The sequence below is a fragment of the Carassius gibelio genome, chromosome A5, assembly GCF_023724105.1.
Source record: "Carassius gibelio isolate Cgi1373 ecotype wild population from Czech Republic chromosome A5, carGib1.2-hapl.c, whole genome shotgun sequence".
Classification (NCBI taxonomy): Eukaryota; Metazoa; Chordata; class Actinopteri; order Cypriniformes; family Cyprinidae; genus Carassius; species Carassius gibelio.
In genome coordinates this window covers 37,840,734-37,857,210 of record NC_068375.1, presented here as the reverse complement: position 1 = coordinate 37,857,210, position 16,477 = coordinate 37,840,734, and the positions used below count along the sequence as shown (strand labels likewise).

At 34.7% G+C, this 16,477-nt stretch overlaps 1 protein-coding gene across 2 annotated transcripts in view; it reads right to left on the bottom strand.

The window, feature by feature from the left end:
* The window catches only part of LOC128014868 (LIM/homeobox protein LMX-1.2-like), a 43,695-nt gene extending 33,693 nt beyond the window's left edge, over positions 1 to 10,002 (bottom strand). The window contains exons 1-2 of one of the 2 annotated variants that reach the window (XM_052598557.1): positions 9,651 to 10,002; positions 8,709 to 8,895 (exon numbers count right to left, since the gene is read on the bottom strand). In XM_052598557.1, the coding sequence (XP_052454517.1) occupies positions 8,709 to 8,895; positions 9,651 to 9,717 (254 nt within the window). In that variant the 5' untranslated portion in view covers positions 9,718 to 10,002. Of the gene's footprint in view, positions 1 to 7,928; positions 8,012 to 8,708; positions 8,896 to 9,650 lie in introns of those variants that run through there. The other variant, XM_052598558.1, reaches the window with a different exon arrangement.
* Positions 10,003 to 16,477: the final 6,475 nt, after the last annotated feature.

Here is a 16,477-nt window from a genome sequence, read left to right as displayed (position 1 = left end):
GCAATGCAATAATAATTTGTTTTCAGTCTTCAATGCCTTCTTTTTTTTTTTTTTTTTTTTTTTGATGTTGATTTTCATTCATTTTCATCATTAGAAGAAGTTTTTAACAGGTTTCAAGAGATTTCAGAAAGAACAAGGGACAAATCTGAAACATGATAATTAAACATGTATAAATGCTCTTAATTAAATCTAAAAACGAACAAAACCTTCCAAAACCAAGACAAAGGCATCACACTAAGTGAGTTATACCAGTAATACTGAGCTGCACAGAGCACGAGAGTGGAACATTATCGATTTATAATGACAAGAAAGCATGTAAGATCAACAGCATAAATCTGGGACAGACACGGCGAGGGGCGAAGGCTATAAACCACAGCGAGGTCAAAGGAAAATATTTTGGGGAGACACAAGACAAGGAAGCAACTGGATACTGCATCAGCATAAAAACAATAACACAAAGAAATTGAATTATCCGTCTTGGGGAGCAAAGTTCAACCGCACTGTCAAAGCTGTGGTGTTTATTCAGACGAAAAACGGATCTATGTTTTATTGTAAATCACTGATGTGTTTTACTGAAGCATTAATGCATGCTTAAAAACAAGACTTAGCTGGTTTGCAATAATGAGCACAGTCTTGTTTAGAAGAACTTTTGACTGCATATCAGGATGGCTTTTAGAAATTTAAGACATCTAGAAGGAAAAGATTTGATTACAATAGGGAAAATTGGGGGGGGGGAAGTAAACACAGAAATTAAATGAAAAATAACATTTGAATTTGGAATGATGAAATTTTGAATATTTAAATGAGAGAATGATAAAAGAATTTGAATTTTTAGTTGAACTATCCCTTTAAGTTTTGGGGGTTTCTTGTCAAAAATGTAAAATTTAAGGAATAAAAAAGGTAACGACTAAAGAACAAATATTTAAAGAAATCTCGTAAAGAAATACATTTGATCTATTTGCAAGTACTATTTTTAACAGCTTAATGACTGTAAAAACTTTTCTAAAAAAACTGCATTTGCAGATATGTATTGTAATTGAAATCCACAACATATCAAATGTAATTTAAATGTAATGTAATTTTTTTCACTAGACTGAAACAACAAAATAGCCTAAAATCTCCAAATTGACCAGTGCATGAAGAAAACATGTTTTTGCATGTAGTGTCCTGCTTTAAAACAGCTAAGAGATCACGCTATGACAAGGCTGTCTTCATACCATGACCCAGCTCAAGATGCTTTGATGTGGATGCTGCTGGTTCAGATAGTGGGAAGGATCTGACCCAAAGCATGTGCCGCACAGACCCGAGATCTGCACTGTGCATCACACAGGCGCCACGCACAGTTGCAGGTCTCCGCACATCTCCCTCAAAGCGCCTCCATCCACCTCCGTCAAAGCGTGATGCTGAAGCCCTGCTGGGAGCAGAAGGCTAGAACGGGGCTCGGTTTACAGGCCGTGGCCTGGGGAGGGAGTCTGCATTGCTTTCTTCTTGCAGACCTCCATCCTGGACCCACTACCGAGTCGAGACAAACCCAAGCAGGGCCTGTGGCCGGCGGAGAGCCTGGGTGACCTCTGCCAGCGGGACGAGGTGACGAGCAGCTAAAGCACCACGGCTGAAGAAGGATGGGGCCGCCACTGGCCTCCAGCAGCTTTCTTTGAGGAGAAAAGTGCCATGGCCTTAGGGAAGGAAGACTTTATGATCTGGAAAGCTGCACTAAAGCTCTTTTCCTAATAAGGATTTTCTTGCAACTTGGGCACTAAGTGCGTTGTTCTCTTCCGGATTGTGCCAAATTCAGAACTGAAGAATTGGGTTTCTTAGAATTTACTGAGTGTGAATTTGAATTGAATGGGTCCAGTGTTGTCATTGTTAACTAAAACTAAAATACTAAAATGTGTATGTGTATTCATCACATTGAACCATTTAGTGAAGTCGCATTATCCCTTGTACGTGTTAAAACTTTTCTGTAGCGATGGTTAAAGAGGTTTACTCGGGACTGTGCAGGAGTCAAAAAAGTCGATTGCATGTATCAGTTTTGACGCACAACCTTCAAATTTAGCAGAGGGGAGTTACAGGCTATTTCTGAGCTGCTGAGGAGGAAGACATGCCCTACTTTGAGCTGGTCATCGGTACCAGGCAATCCCCTCACTGTGAGGTGTTGTGAGGTCACAGGGAGAGAGATTGCCCTAAATCGACAAGATTTACCCCCAGAAGTTGTGCAACTGCAGTCATGGAGCCTGACGATGAGTCACAGAGCAGATAAACACACTGATCTCAAACCAGTCTCATATTACTTAGTCTTGGCAGCCTGTAGCATCAAATGTTCACACTGTATTTATATTTGCTGAATACACAGTGCATGCTCTACCATTCAACTGTTTAATGTCAGGCTCTTATGCTCAATAGGACTGTGTTTATTTGATCAAAAATACAGTACAGTTTCTGTAATACAATCACACTTTAAAATACATGTTGAAATATGCAATATACTCCTGTTATCAAAGCTGAATTTTCAGCATCATTCCTCCAGTCTTCGGTGTCACATGATTATTCAGAAATCATTCTAATATGCTGATTTGCTGCTCAAGAAACATTTCTGAGAAAACTTTTGTGCCGTTTCATTTTTGTGTGTGTGTGTGTGTGGAAACAATGAACATAAAAAAACATTTCAGGAATCTTTGATGAATAGAAAGTTGAAACAAATAGCATTTTTTGTAAATAAAAATCAACATCATAAATGTCTTTCCTGTCACTTTTGATCAATTTTATGCATCTTTATTTTATTTTTATTTCAATGAAAAAAAAATCTTATGGAACAATTTAGAAAAAAAAGATTTTTCTATGGCATTGTGAAGCACCTGTGTGTGTGTAGTAACTCACGCCTCCAAACCTCCCAAACCCTCCTACCCCGGCCAACATTGTTCTGTGTGAAGCTCCTTCAGGGTCAGGAAACCCGGTTTACAAATCATCTTAAGCTGAAGAAGCACTGGTGCAAGGAAAGCATTGCATGGGTCTTTGCACGGGAGACAAGAAACAAGATCCGCAGAACACTTCTCACCGAGTGTTGTTTCTGCAGCCGGGACGAGAAAACGGCGGCACCAAAACAGAGCGAACGCTGTGGTTTACTTACACCTCATCTCTTCCCTCTCCACATTCTCTAACCAAACTGGAAAATGATGCCTACATGCTCCAATCTTGAAAAACAAAAGGCTGCTTAAACACACATGTGTGTGCATCTTAAGCGTCTTAAGCCTCACAATATCAATCTCATGCTCTCTTATTTGGTTTAGGAACAGAGTCACAGGGGGGCTTTTCCAACACCCCTCCTCTTCCATTGCATATTGTTTGGTCGCTTCTTTCTTTGCCCTGATTCTCCACACCAATAAGTGGATTAGGGAACAGGCTTCCGGTGGGCACAAAGTGACGGGGAGCTCAGTGTCACAGTCAGTGATAAAAGTGTGGAACTCAACTCTACAGCCGGGACGGAAACACGGGGGTCACACCGCTAATCCCATTATAGGAAGAAGAGACCACAAGAAAGACAGAGGGAATCTGGGTGGTGCACGGGAGGAGGAGGAGTTTAGGGGTCTACAAGGAGAAATGTAATGCTCCTGGAGAGTTCAGCAAACTGGAGTTCTCAAAAGTAAAAACAGATGCAAATTAGACTTAAAAAGATATCATATGAATGGATAGCAGATCAGATTATCTGATTTTGAAAGACTGAATTTGATGATGAATAAAAAATGTTTGAATTCATACTGAAATCTCTGTCAGAAGATCTCAACTCACAGTGTTAGCCACGAAAAATACAAATATTTAATCTGTCATCTTGAATCAGATACTCACATTCTACATAATATGAAAAATATATATATAAATAATATAAAGATATCTCACAAGTTAAATAAATAAATAAATAATTTAAATACATTATATAATTATGTTTACATACATATATATATATATATATGCTGTATATAAACACAGACACATTTTATTTATATGTAAAAATTATATTTTTTAAAGTTAATATAAAACAAATAAAAATAAAAAGATTACTGGAGTATGCTTTACAAGAAAATACTATTTCAGTCTTCTAGACTTTAACTTCAAAATGTCATGTTTCATTTAATGTTATTCTGTTTCTTATGTTGTATTTAGCAAGGATATATTATACTGATTAAAAGTGATAGTAGCAACTTATAAAGTTAGAAAAGCTTTCTATTTTGAATAAATGCTTTTTATTAATTCTTCACCCAAGAAGAATCATGAAAAAAGTATCCAAGGTTCAAAAAACTATAACAAATGAATCAGCGCTGTTTTGAACATTGATGAAAATAAGAAATGTTTCTTGAGCAGCACATCAGTATGATTTCTGAAGATCATGTGACACTGAAGGCTGGAGGAATTATGCTGAAAATACAGCTTTGGTCACAAATATAAATTATATTATATTTAAGTAAATAAAAACAGAAAATTGTTATTTAAATATAGTAATAATATTTTAAATTGCCCTCCATTTAAACTCATTAAGAGAGGAGAAAAGAAGAAAGAAGCGCAAGATCACATAGAAGTGGTAGAAAAGTGGGAGTCATCACGGGGAATATGCTGGTGTGAGACGCGTGTGTTTCTGCATGTTCCTCTCCTCAAATGCTCCCCACACACAGCTATGTGAGAGGAGGGTGTGAGAGCAGGCCTGAAGGTACAGCACCTGGGTGGAAGCACTCGACAGAGCCTTGCCAAGCTCTCCTCACAGCTGGGTGACAGCAGCAGCAGAGAGAGAAACCACAGAGACACACACACCAGGGGCAGCGAAATGAATTCAGCAAAAACTGCAAAGTTGATGAAACACTCGTATTTGATTTTAAACGCACAGTAGTTTCCAACCAAGCATCACTGAAAGATCACAAACATCAACCAGATCATCAAACTCACTTATTAATGGAAAAATAGGTAAATCAACAGAGCCATATGAAGTGTGTGGGTGTATATCTTTATTTATTTAAATATATTATATACATATAGAAATGCTTATATTGTAAATATTATATTTCTATAAAAGTATATATATATATATATATATATATATATATATATATATATATATATATATGACCAATAACATTATTGTATTTTTAATATACGTATTCTAGACAGCCATGGGACATAGTTAATAAATAAATAAATAGTGTATACATCAGTAAAGAATTAAAAAATATATGATTATACATGTATATGATAAACATGATTGTATTATGTCTAAAAATATGTTCAAATACTTATGATGAATATAAATTATACATCATCTTTCAAATTATATATATATATATATATATATATATATATATATATATATATATATATATATATATATATATATATATATATATATATATATATATAATATAATATGTATGACTATTATATTGTTACATTATATTTCATGAAACAAAATAATAAATACTATATATATATTTGACTAATCACAATACTGTATAAATATATCATTATATATGTGAGTGTGTGTGTGTGTGTGTGTGTGTGTGTGTGAGAGAGAGAGAGAGAGAAAGAGAGAGCGAGAGAGAGAGATCATTACAGATAGCCATGGTGTATAGATAAGGTAAAGATATATTTCAATATTTTTACTTTAATAAACTACACTTGACTGTCAGCCTAACAAGAAACAAAGAAAGAAAGAAGCAAACTGTGTGTGTGTGTGTGTATCTGAGTGCATTTCACACTCTCTCAAAAGAGGCCACAGTGTGCAGAGTGAACGATCTCTCTCTCACACACACACACACAGACACACACACACAGGATGAACCAGAGGAGAAACACACATACACACCCTCAGCTCCTGCCTGCGCTCACACACATCAGTTATCACATTTATGATATTGCACACTTTGTTTAGTTATTGTTAGCTTATCTGATCAGACAAAATGTTCTGGTTTTTATTTGCCAAGCATATTGTTTCACAGACTTAAACATTATTTAAACTGTTTCAAGTCTGACTGTTTAGAACTGTTTGCATAACCTAATATGAATAACGTTAAAATACTGTATATTTCTGCTGTTTAATGCTTCATTAACACATTACAAGACTTGAATTGAATCTTTTGAATTGTGTCAATGATGCAGAGAGTGAAGGTTTTTGTTATGCAATATAGAACTGTTTTTCTCTCATATTTAAATGAGATTTTCATTGGAAAGCTGACATGTAAATGTTTGTCAAGCTTTGTTGATTTACGCAGAACAGGAATCTGCTTGTCAACACAAAATAAGGGGGATGACTCAAAATATGTCTACAGATTGTGTAATGTTTTAAACACAGTGACCCATATCCAAGAAAAAAAAAGCTTTAAAAACTGTCAAAAAATGGCTGTGTTGAGTTCCATACTGTCAGATCAAAATATCACATACAGCAATAAAAAGAAACTCGTGTAAAAATTAGCAACACTGAATAAATTCATAATCTCAATGATCTTGGCTGACAAAATATGCTGTTAAACTATATTAAGTTTCAGCGTGTCGTATCATGTCATGAGCTGAGACTGAAATCAACACAAAACATGTTCCAGCTGTCACCTTCACTTCGTAGTAAACAAACTGAACCACAATTGACAGGTCAATCACACAACTACAAACTACAATTCCAAACTTTCTCAGCATAGCAAGCATGGGTTAGAGCGATGTTCTGCTATTTCACATCTGAAAATCATTACATCACTGTCTGTCCCTTCAAACCACGGCTATACGTGTGTCTGCAGTGCTGTGGACACACACAAAACACCTCTAGTTCTCTTAAATGAAGCTCATCACATTAACTATGAGCATGTTCCATTAACATCTGACAACTACAAAGTGGTCAAGTACTTCATTTTGAACACTAAATCTACTTTTTATCATTCAAAAACCTAACAAGGAAACATACACATTGTAATGTAAAAATTGCAGACATACTGGATGAGTTATTAAGTTTAGATACATCTCCATAAGTGACTGCAAAGAGAGCTTTACTGTTCGGCTCATTACATGAGTGTGTGTGTCAGTAAGAGCGAGTTAAGCATGGAGGTGTGTGTGTTTTGTGGCTGTCTGCGGTGCTTGTTAATCTCTCTTAAATGAGAGTCATAAAAACAGAACGCTTGTGAATTAAGAGCACTAAACACCTCATCACTGCTTTATAAATACTACAGTGAAAGAGACAAATAACACGCGTGTACACACTGTTAAAGCAACTTTGGGGACAGATATGTAGTATGTTGACTGCTTTGTAAAGTTTCATTTTGCATTGGTAGAAAATTGTGTAAGAGACAAATAAATATAATAAATATAATATCATTCTTTCAGTAACATTAACAGAACACTAGTTCAAATTTATCTGGTCTTTAATAATGTTCTCAAAACGTTATTTATACATTGTTCGCTGATTTAAAAAAAATTAAACATTTTAGTTGGATTTTTTTTTTTTTTTCGTCTAACATTTTTTTTAATGTTACAACTTGTTTTAGAATGTTCAGAGAACATTCAAACGTAACATTCTAACGCTGTTTGGAAATTGATACAATGGAATGTTCCCTTCAGGTTCGAATAACCAAGAAAAAAAACGGTTTAAAAACATTTAAAAAAAACTGGACATATGGAACGTTTCAGAAATAACGTTTTTATGACTTACGTCTTAGAACATATGTTTGTTAGCTGGGAATCTATCTATTTCCGATTACAGGATTACATGTGAAAGCTAGGTGAGCTCTGAACTTTGCAACAAGTGAACTAGCAGCATTTGACCTGCAAATCTATACAAACAAGAAAAGAAGCGCGGCTTTTATAAAGTCAACATTATAAAGTCTGACTGGTTGATGAATTCCAGAATACATAACGCTCTTAAAAAATAATTAAATTAGACAAATATAGGCTAGAAATAGTTATACTTGCTTAAGAGGCCTGCTTGTGACAATCTGCTCGCTGTCATGTCGACTGAGACGCCGTGACGTCAGACGCTTTCTTATAACAATAACGCGATCATGTCTCGATGAGTGAAGAAGAGGCTTTCAAACGATTCGGGCCAAAAGTCAAAAGAACCTGTTAACGAGCCACTGAAGACTAGACTCTCATTAACTGTACAACACACCACGAGCTCTGTGGTCTCTGCATAAACACACACACACACACACACACACAATAACGAAAACGGCAGGAAGAACAAAATCTATTTCTTATTATATTATATGTTTAGCATTAGCCATCGCAATTCTCGTTGTAAGAATGTTGTTGTTTTTTTATTGTAGACTTTAACACATAAATAGGCTACTTAATTTAGGCCTAGCTTATATTTTTATGCTGTAGGCATATGCAGTGTTTGCTTTTTAATATACGTGCAAAAATATAGCCTTCTAATAATAATAAGCCAATAATAATAATAATAATAATAACAACAATAATTAGCATTCTTGTTCTTATTGCCTTTTATCGTTAGCTATTTGCTAAACCACTAAAATGATGAGGTTATCGAAATACCAATATGCCTAACAAGCTATATCAATGAATATTATTAAGCATAAAATCCTTGTGGAAAAGGGTAAAACAAAATTGTAAATATCTGCTTCGAAATATTCCCTTTAGCCTACATATTTTTTTTTGTTGTTGTTGATAATGAAAAGCGCAGCTGAAATGACGCGCACGTGTCAGGAGATGAATGAAGCAGCTCTTACTGTTGGTAGTCGTGTTTGCAGTAGAGTTTGTGGTCTCTGGAGTAGCAGCTCATGGTGAGAAGCTGCTGACACACCGAGCACTGCAGACACTCCTCGTGCCACGAGCTGTCGTTCACGCGCAGGAGGAAGCGATCAGAGATGGGTCTGTGACATCCCTCACACACACTCTGATGGACACAGTCTGAACCTGAACACACACACCGACAAACATCAGATACTTCCACTGGACAATTCAAAATCTCATGCATAGACAAATAAATTCGAGATACATTTATGAAATTCACATTTCTAAAGTACACTGAAAAATACAGTTTCTTTAACAGAGTGAAAACGCGCAGTTGTTCCTTTAAAGAATTATTTTCTATCCGACACTTTGAAAAATTATTTCTTGTAAACTGCGACATTTAGCCTTATTTAACACACGAAATAAATAAATAACAATAATAGGCTACAAATAAAAATAAATGCATGTTAAATTATGTTTTACCAAAGAATTTTAAATCTAATTTACTGGCTTAAAAAATAAATATTTTTTGTGTTCATTTTGAATGAACGCGCGATTATATTGAACATATATTAAATTAAATATTTGTGTTACAGTTTCTGCCTAGGTTGTTATTATATAGGCTATATATATAATTTAAGTGGCAGTATAACCTACAATATAACTCATATTTCCATTTCATATTCAATCCAAGACAACTGATTTGTAGATGAAACACTAATAATAATTTTATTTTGTGAAGCTGTTTTTAAACTACACATCTTTATTACTACAGCAGTTAATTATAATGAACATATTCAGTCTATTATTTGTGTAACGTTCATATAGGAAATTTAAACAACAGCTGTAAGAATACGAAAAGTTGGAAACTTTACTTGTGCCATAGTTTAGAGAGAGAACCTCGATGCTCGATTAGTTTCTGTGATGGCGAAACTCACCCAGCATCCCTCCCAGAGTCTCTGCTCCTGCTCTGAACTGATCTTCAATCTGGATTCCGTCCAACATATCCGAAGCGACTCTGTGCTGACCTGTTGCAGTGTCCAGAAGAAGTGCAGCAGAAGCAGCAGGCGGACCGTGACGAGACAGAAACTAAAAGTAAACTCTCCAGTCTCGCTTTCCTTATTTTAGCAGTCGAGAGCAAAGCGCATGGTGTTTTCTTTTTTTTTTTTTTGGAGTGCGAGGTGTTCAGCAGATCAGTGACGGTTCTTCATATCGAGATCCAGTGAGATCTTCCTGGTCTAAAGTCAGATCCTCTCTGATAATCCTGTGAGCTCCTCACTGAGTGTTCACGAGCCCTGTGCTGCTCTCGAGGAGCGCGTGCGCTGCTCTGATGCTATTGGTGCTGGATCGCAGCAGAACCGCCTACAACAGCAGATGTGCTGAAGACAAACAGACAGGAATAATATTTGTAGTAAAGCATAAAATGTTTAGCAAAAAAATACCAAATTAATATATTTTTTTCAAACACAAATACATATTCCTGAGACAAATTAAGTGAAGCCATGCAACAAAAAATAAAATAAACAAATAAAAAACTCCTTCAGGCAATAACGACACAAGTTTGACGACGTGCGACCACAATATTTGCGAATAGGCTTTACAATTCAGTGTGATGATTTCAACTACGATAACGACAAAGAAAACAATGAAATAAATAATCATAAAAAATAATTGTACAAATTTTCGTATTCATATTTTAAATAAATATTTACAAACAGAGAAAAATCAGCATGCAAACCTAGCCATATTAAGTCTTTTATTAATATTAATAAAAAAAAAATACTAACCATATTAATATTTTTGTTTGTTTGTTTTTGTTTCTATTTATCCGACAATAATCGATATTTATATAGGCCCTATCAAACATATCAATCACAAAAGTTATATATATCAAATTAATACTATCATTAAAAATAGCTATTGAAACTTTTTAGCTTAAAATAGTCTGTTTTTAAACATCGAATATTTACTCTTGATTTTTCGCTTCTATCGTGTTTTATTTAATTGCTTTTGTTTGTCATAAATTCTCAGCTGTGAAATCAGGACAATATATATTTATAAATCTCGAGTCAGATATTTAACAAAGAATCATTTCATTTCCCTGCGATGAAAACCGCGCTACTTCATGAAGTGACATTATCTGCATGATTAATAAAGAGCCCGATAAAAGCTGATTTAATCTCTCTGCGCATAATATCCATGTAAAATTCATAAGGAGAATCTTTTGTGTTTCAGATTCATTTCATGCAGACAGACATCTCAGGGCAATAAACCCGCGAGGAACAGGAGAGAAAGATAAAGGGGGAGTTTGGATCTTTATTACTTTCCTCATTAGTATTCTTCTCTTCTCTAATTATGACAGGCTGATTTACGTCTCCTGTAGATGAAATATGAACATCTCCTGGACATTTCGTGACATTTGTTTTTCGTTTTATGTAGGATAGCCCACATAAGGAAATATTTATTTTTGTCCTCATTATTTATATATGTAGATTAGGCTTTTTATACCCTATTGATTTATACAAAATAAAAATCAATATAATTATCCGCACAAGAAATAACATGATATCTAACAATCAAACTGCTTGGTTAAAGCCATCGCCTAGCCTACTTATAATTATCACTAATTAAACACAATAGCAGTATCTTAACATTTAACGATATTTCCCTGGATACAGATCAAAGCTGTTGGTTTCTGAATAACTGAGCTTAAAGTTCAGACAGTTTTGCTTCATGTCCCGTTGGTTTTTGAAGGACGAACTTTGAATAAAATAATATTAACAATCATCAGGAGGATGATGCTTCATTTTTCAGTGTGCGAATTATTATATTTTAATTCGCGAATTATTTTACTTTTTCTCTATATATAGTTTTTCAGTAATTTATAGTCTCTATTAACCGAGTTGTGATAGGCAATGTGTAAAAAAAATATTGTTTACGCGAATACCGACGATTTAAAAAAAAAAAAAAAAAAAACAGCAAACGCAATTTAATTTCGCGCGCAATTTAATTTTCTCTTGCGCTCTTATCAGTGTAAACTTTTAAAGAGCAATGGGTTAATAAGGGTTTCAAGCCATAATTGCTGAATTAACCACCCCAAAACACGTCGTAACTCTAACCTGCCATTTCTAATCCTTAAAAGTTATATATATATAAATTGTAAAGTCTTTTAATTCAGATATTATTTATATGTATATAAACGTCGTCTGCTTTGTTCTGTCTGACATTAGCTACCTCTGGACTAAAACTCACTGATCCAGGCTCAAATAGCCAGATTAATCTGAAAAAAAAAAAAAACATTATTAGATACATAGATAATTAGGCATAAATAGATAAATAGGCTAAATAAATATATGCTCACGAAGGATAACTTTCAATAGTGCGTTGGTTCATTCTGTGTTCTAGCGCCCTCTAGCGTCAATCGTCCTGCAGTTGAACTTCACCTCTGTCTATCTGTCTGTCATTGTGTCCTCACTACAACAGACCACATCATCATACACAGCCAGTGTTGTCGAATTATCAGCTATTTACATTGCATTGTACTCTAACATTATGAGCAGTGTTCCACATTCAGCGGTGGCTGTATAAAATAGTTAATAAAACTGTTAATATTACGATAAGATGGGGAAGATGTCCTCCTCAAGAACAATGTGCATTTACTTTTAAATTGAAAACATAATTAGATATAAGTTAAGGATGTGCGGGACGATGATGCATTAGCCAATGTGTTATTAAAGAGAATAGAAAGAAACATTAGCAAAATCATGCCACTAAATGTAAAATCATTCAGAGGCCATCTCAATAAAGCCCAGCTAAACTTTTGCATAATGTATAAATGGTATCATTCTAATATTTATATATTTTCACAGTGTTATTAAAGTAAAATAAATCAACTATACTATTAAAAATTGTCTTTTGATAATTAAATAATTACCAGTGACAGACAAAGCAGAATCCCATTAGAAAAAAATCATTTGAAAGGTATTTATTCTATGACTTATATATACAGGCATATGGATATTTACATATTTAATTGCCCACAGTTTAATCGAGGAGAGGTCATAATAGCAATGCTGTGTATTCAAATTTCACTTAATTAACCTATTGTTTTTAATGAGAAAACACCTAATAATTACCTGATTAATTACAATAACTTGAAAATGTAAAAAATAACAACACTAATCTCTCTAATCCTCAAAACCTTTGGTGTTCGGGTGAAATTATATAATTTAGAAAAAAGCGTAACCATTTATTAAATGTGTTGAGAAGAGTTTCTGTGCCATCTCAAGAATAAAAAATTAAGGTGGGAGGTCATTTTACCCTGTCTTATAATTTTAACATGTTTTTATTTTCTGCAAATAACTATGGACAAAGAAAAAAAAACACCCACATTTGACAGATTCTGTTTATTTCTGATTAGACAGCAATGAACATTGTAAAGATGTGCACTGATTTCATATTTAAACCAATAAACTCTTAATAATCTCTTTTTTTTTCAGTTTTAAGTCATTTGAACCATAACTTGAAAGGGCTGAATAGTTTGAAGTAAGACCAAAAAGAGCCAAAAAACAATGTATTTTGAAATAAGTGACACTGATAAGAACGAAGGTAGTAATTGTGAGCAAATTCTCTTCATAACAGCAGTACATTAAACTCTATTTATCAATCTGACAGCATTAAACATCTGCACGTTTGTGTCAGAAGTCAAAGTATTTAACCATCAAGTACAGTCTGGTCTCATTCAGTTAATAGTGATGGAAGAAATGTAAATAAACATGACATCAAACAAGTTTAAATGAATCAAACCTTCTCAATCACAGCACATGTGCAAACTCTTGGAAGTCGATATATCAAACATGTTTTGTGACTTTAACTCTCATATCTCATCTGCCAACATGAAACCCGTGGACTCTGAATATTGAGTTGAGGATGTTTGGTCTGAATGTTAATTCAGGAAAACCTCCCACAATGAGCGTCATTAAAATCCCTCCTGAAAGAGAAGCACGTCTCATCAAAGCCCTGATCAAATGACTTTTACGATATTAAAGCTAATTCATGTAATCCCCATTTATGTGATGCACGTTTTCTTCCAAATGGAAAATATTGCACGTAAATACATTTAACGAGCGGGGAAAACAAACCAAGCTCTTAAACTGTTTATTGTGGTTTCGTTTAATAGGTTCTGTAAGGCAACAGGATCTGCAGCTGATTCAGATTCATTAAAACTACTTCAGCGACAACAAATTTAATAGAGCAGTAGGATGCACAATTGAAACTTTTTAGAAATAAAAACTATATATTTACAAAAATCTGACTATGTACAGAATAACATACTGCTTATCATAAAATGCAGAGTACATACTGCATTAATAAATACCGTTTCAACAATAGTTTGCCACATTATTGTCTCATCACTGCATGCACCCAGTTAGCAATTTTTATAATATGATTATTTTTCATTTTTTATACATCTACAAGTTGAACCCATGACCTTGGCATTGCTACACAAGCAAGCAAACACACCAACAAATAGATAAACAACTTGCTAAAAATCGTGGCATATGACATCTAGCTCTAAACATCTAGCTCATTTGATTGGACTGCTAAAATATGTTTTTGAGAAAGAAACAAAAAAATGCACATAGTCTTTGTTTTAAAGCAATATTTCACCCAAAAATGAAAAATTGCTGAAAATGTTCATCCTCAGGCCACCCAAGATATAGATGAGTTTGTTTCTTCATCAGATTTGGAGAAATGTAGCGTTACATCACTGTCTCGTTAATGGATGCTCTGCAGTGAATGGGTGCCGTCAGAATGAGAGTCTAAACAGCTGATCAAAACATCACAATAATCCACAGCACTCCAGTCCAGCAGTTAATGTGGTGGATTGAAAAGCTGCGTGTTTGTGAGTCTATAATCCATAATAACGCTTCGTCAAGTGGAAAAATCCATCTCCTGTTGTCTCTCACATCAAAATCTACCACATATTTGTTTAGAACTGTTTTGATCTTTTTTTCTCTTGTGCTTGATCTGTGCAGAAGGTAGCAATGGTTTGAAGTTTCTCACAAACACACAGCTTTTGGTTTCACAAGACATTAACTGACGGACTGGAGCGATGTGGATTACTGTGATGTTTTTATCAGCTGTTTGGACTCTCATTCTGACGGCACCCATTCACCATAGGTGAGCAAGTGATGGAATGCTTCTTTTCTTCCAATCTGAAGACTCAAACTCATCTACTCATCTTGGATGGCCTGAGGATGAGTGTATCTTTAGCATATGTTAATTTTTGGGTGAACTGTTATTTTAAAATGTATTTGCAATCAGATTAAAGTAAAATATAATCAATCATATAATAAAATTGTCATTGCATCATACTAGTCTAGCTTTGATCGCTAATTTGATCCAAGTAGTTCTTAGTGCAAACTGAATTAAACAGTAAGACTGCATTTGTCTTTAAATTCAGTATAACCTATTAAAATCTTGATTTGCCATTTTTGTCACCCTGAGTTCTAAAGGTTAAGAGAGTTCAGATGAGACTAGATTTACTGTATATTACATTTGATGAGATCTCTTTGCTGATCTCTCTCTCTCTCTCTCTTTCATGGTTTAGCTTCATTTTTTACACCCTTATTTGTTTTATTGTCCTGTGGCAAAGGTTCCTGTAAAGCTAATGGAAAAACAGCCTTCAAAAGACTCTGTCAAAGCAGAAATGACACAAGCTTCAGAGGCTGATTCGTCTGGGAGGTCCTTGCGCTGTAAACGTCTGCTAGGAACTTAGCCCAACTTTCTTTCCATGACGGGAGAACTAGACTTCAGAAGTGTTCAGAGGGAATACAGTAGTTCAAGTCAAGGACATTGTTACCCATAATGCTAAGTCTTTCACATTTTGACAATTTTCTTAAAGAAGTAACCTCAATTACTGGTCAATGCAGTCTGTCCTTCACCATTATGATCTTCCCAAAGCCCTTGGCTCTGAATAACTCAAATGATCAAATGAATTCTGCAATAAATTGATCTATGTCAGATGACCTACAGATACTGATTTGGATGTGAATCCAGCTCTTCAGGGTTTAGTTAAGATTTATGCAGAACGTCTTACATGATATTTTTCATGTAGTAGAAATTAAAAAACAAACATGTACATCTCAAAACCACATAGCATTATTAAACCTGGAAAAAAACTGATATAATGCAAGGAACTATTCTGTAAATTATGTAAAAGAGATGCATGCACACTTAACCTACATCTTACGACTAAAAGTGAAGTATGAACCATGCAGAAGCAAGATGTCTCGATTTAAAGAGAAAATTAAATAGCCTTTGTGGGGTTTCTTAAATGCTCACTCGATGTCTTTAAACATGCTTTGCTGTGCATCTTGTTAAACTTCTTATTCTCTTAAAAAGACATTAAAAGCCACACAAACAGTAACACATTGCCCAAAACCATCTGCAGCATTTGAGGGGATTTTATGCTTTAAGTCTTGACGCATGTTGGATCTAAATAAATTAACTTGCCAAACGGCCACAGGAAGCTCAGAGCGTTTGTGAACACAAAACAGAAACAGACTTCCAGTAAACATGAATAACTGTGTGGCAAAACCATCCCGTTTGCCCTTACCATGCAATGCATTTGAGATTACATTCTGCCTAAGACTGTTGATGGCCTAAGGACTGGATCACCCAAAAATGAAAATCTTGAAAAACGAAATACTTGTGGATTATTGTGATGTTTGTATCAGCTGTTTGGACTCTAATTCTGACG